Source organism: Diceros bicornis, chromosome 1, assembly GCF_020826845.1.
Source record: "Diceros bicornis minor isolate mBicDic1 chromosome 1, mDicBic1.mat.cur, whole genome shotgun sequence".
NCBI lineage: Eukaryota > Metazoa > Chordata > Mammalia > Perissodactyla > Rhinocerotidae > Diceros > Diceros bicornis.
Window position 1 is genome coordinate 63871427 of NC_080740.1, and position 3472 is coordinate 63874898.

The 3472-nt window shown below is 43.8% G+C and overlaps 1 protein-coding gene across 1 annotated transcript; it reads right to left on the reverse strand.

Moving 5' to 3' along the window:
- Positions 1-1298: 1298 nt before the first annotated feature.
- On the reverse strand, positions 1299-2564 carry GPR151 (G protein-coupled receptor 151). The gene has a single exon (XM_058543395.1). The coding sequence runs from the start codon at positions 2559-2561 to the stop codon at positions 1299-1301; it is 1263 nt and encodes a 420-aa protein (XP_058399378.1). The 5' UTR covers positions 2562-2564.
- Positions 2565-3472: the final 908 nt, after the last annotated feature.

Consider the following 3472-nt stretch of genomic DNA (forward strand, 5'->3'; position numbering starts at 1 on the left):
TAATCATTATGTTTTATTGGGTATGCTTTACCTTGCTGTAAAATGAACAGTTATTGCCTGTTATTCAAATTATACTCGTAATATGTTTGAGAATACAACATTTAATTTTATTGCTTTTCTTTCTGCACTGCTCTTGTGCTTTTTGTTTTCTGTCCTTAGCCAAATTCTGTGTTGTGTCAATTGGATTTTCTCTTTTTCATACTGATCTCCTTTTTTTTTGCTTGTTACTCTTGATTACCTCTATAACTGAAAAACCCTGAGGTATTTTAAAAGTTGGGCCTGGTTCAAGTTCAATGTTATGGATATATTTAATATCATTTAACAAGCAAGATCATCTCTATTTCCCCTTTATGTTTTGAGGGCTACCTTCAGTAGTTAATACCTCCATCATTCCCCATAGCTTATAGTGTATCTTTAGAGAAAAGAGATATTGGAACAGATTGGTTTCAGCTTGTAGAGGAGTTACTGTTTCCTGCATTTGAAAGAGTAGATAATTGGGAAGAGAAAGAAGGGTAGTTTTTAAGTTCTTTCTCCCTATAAAAATAGAGAATATCGTGTTAAGCTGCTAAAATCCTCAGGCTGAGAAACTGAAGACTCACAGAGGTGTCTAGAAAAGATCAGTGAATCAGGTTTTAGTATATGGCAAAGTTTGAATTTACTTCAACTTATCCAAAATGAGCCATGGTTTGAAATTAGCCCAGAATTGGAATAAGGTGGTGTTCCTTATTCTGCAACCTTCAGTCGTGGAAACTCTGTATGGATTTTCATCAAGTAAGTTAACATTTTTTAAACAAATGAAGATAACTCATCAAAGTGTTAAAGTAAAATCTCTTAATTGGAAGTAGATTTTGAACTTTGGTTAGGTAAAATAGTTTGATAGGTCAAGTTAGGGCTAGCAGGTTCAGGAGGAAACTAAAGGTACAGGGGGTTTAGCCTTTGACAGATAAGCTCTACTCCAGCCAGTACAGGGCTGGTCCTAAAGAGTACCCCAAAGACAGCCATTGTAAACAAGTGACAAAATAGCTGGGCTTTCTAATCACTTGTGGCAGAAGCATCTTCGTACAACACTTAAAGTTAATTCTTTGGACTGGCAGGTTGTAATTCTGAAACAATTATTACTCCTAACATGGTGTTCTACTTACCAAATTGCACATTTTGAAAATGCAGACTGTGAAGCATTTTTGTAATTCCTAACGGTAATAATTTTGTCATGTTTCTTACGGTAAAGTCAGCAATATTGATAAGCAGCAGTACAAGTAAATACAACAATCGCGATTTGTTTTGCTTTGAAGCTTAATCTATTTATCACAATCTCCTCCTGTCTCTTGATCTTCATGTTCCCAGGGGATAGGGTCATTGTCTTGTACGCAAGGGACTGTGTCCCTTTCCTGCCAAAACTGCTCTACATCAGGGAGGATGGGAATCTCTGCCTTCTCAGTTTTCTGTTTGCTGGAGGAGGGAGAGCCAGTTTTCTCTTTCTCTGGTGTGGATGTTGGGGACTCTGGAGATGGAACATTGTCGGGAAGGACCTCTGCGTTACCAGCTGGTATTTCCTCAGACTCTGAGGCAGTCGGATGTTTTTTGGTTATCATCCATTTCCATAAGCCTTTTAAGCCTTCCTTGAACTCCTCTGACATCACTAGAAAAATGAGAGGATTTGCTGAGGAGATGGAAAACATTAGAACTTGAGACAGGGCTATGAAACCTTGTGGTGGGGCCGGGCCTCCAGCCTTCAGGTGCCATATCCGCAGCCAGGCTACCCATTCAGGGAGCCACAGAATAGCAGAGATGATGGCAATGCTCAGCAACATCACTGTGAGTTGCTTTGAGCGCATCTGGTTTCTAAGATTTTGAGTCTTAGTTCCTCGTTTTTGACATTGGCCATAAGCTCTCCAGAAATAAAAACTGGCAAAGAGTAATGGAAGGCAAAATACGAGCAGAGGGTAGAGCTTACCAAACATTGACATGAACTCTTCGGCCACAGCGGGTACATCCATGAGGCACATTTCCACACCTGCGTAATGCCTGGTGGTGCTAAAGAACCATTCTGGCAAGGGTAGCAGGCTGGCCACAGCCCAGATAGCCACCAGCACTGACCAGATGGTGCGGTTGTGGATATTTACTTGCTTGGCTGGGTCACTTGCATACGTGAAGCATACTTTGGCCACCGCAACGATTGTCAGGCTCTTGGCTGCCATGCACGTGTGGATGAACCAGTCAGACGATTTGCAGACAAACCAGCCTAGATCCCAGACACCTTTGGAGTATGCTGTGGCTCGGACAGGTGCAGAAAACAGCAGGAGAGAGAGATCAGCCAGGCTGAGATTCAAAATCAGGGAGTGGATCATGGATAGCTTTCCTTTCCAAGCGCTGTGAAGGAGGATGCCAATCACACACAGGTTTCCCACGAAGCCGACCAGGCAGACAGCCACCAAGAGAGCTGGGATTATGGTCCTCCAGTCCTTGGAGTCAGAGGGCAGGTACCCTCCAGCGAAGTGGAGGTGAGCAGAGGACACGTTCATGGTGCTGGAGTTGGAGTCTGCAAAGGCAGCTGCCCGCATCACCTTTTCCGTCAGCTCCTCGTTACAGACGTTAGCTGCTTTTTGTCTTTCTGTTTTGGCTGTTTCGCGTAGGAAATAAATACGCTGTCATCGGTGTCAAATGACACCTCTGGCCCCTCCCCCTGCTTGTTTTCTGGAGAGCAGAATGTGGAAGAAGGTTGACTACTCAGCTCTTCTCTGCTGCCTGCGATGTACCTTGACTGCACTGAATGACAGACAGCAGGAGTGCATGGTTGCTGCTCATTAGCAAGTCTAATATCAAATTGCCAGCCCTGTGGAGTAAATAAAATCCCAGTATACCCATAAATGATGAATGAGGAGAACATACATGTAAGTGGGATATGTTCCTGGGGGGTCAGTAGAGCCAGTCAAGGCAATTATTTTCAACCAGCTGTTTCTAAAATCTTGACTGCAGTCTGTAATTCAGTAAACACTACATCTGAACAACCAAGTCCTTAAAACTTAAGCCTGCACCAGAATCACCTGGGTAGCTTGATCCAGTAGGTCTGGAGTAGGGTCCAAGAATTTGCATTTCTAACAGTTCCCAGGGGATGTTGATGCTGAGGGTTGGGGAAACCACACTGTTTTAAAGCAAGAACCAATGCTGCTTTTTTTCCCCCTGCAGAGATGAGCTTCCTCATCTTTTACCCAGCCCTCACCACCATTTCTGTCCCATCAACAGCTGGCTGAGATCAAGCACACAGAGCTGGATAATGCAACAAAGCTGGAAAGGAGTCCTATTAAAAAATCGAATTAGGGGCTGGCCCGGTGGCGTAGTGGTTAAGTTCGCACGTTTCGCTTCGGCGGCCTGGGGTACAGCGGTTCGGATCCTGGGTGCAGATCTATACACTGCTCATCAAGCCATGCTGTGGCGATGTCCCACATAGAAGAGCTACAACTCTACAACTATG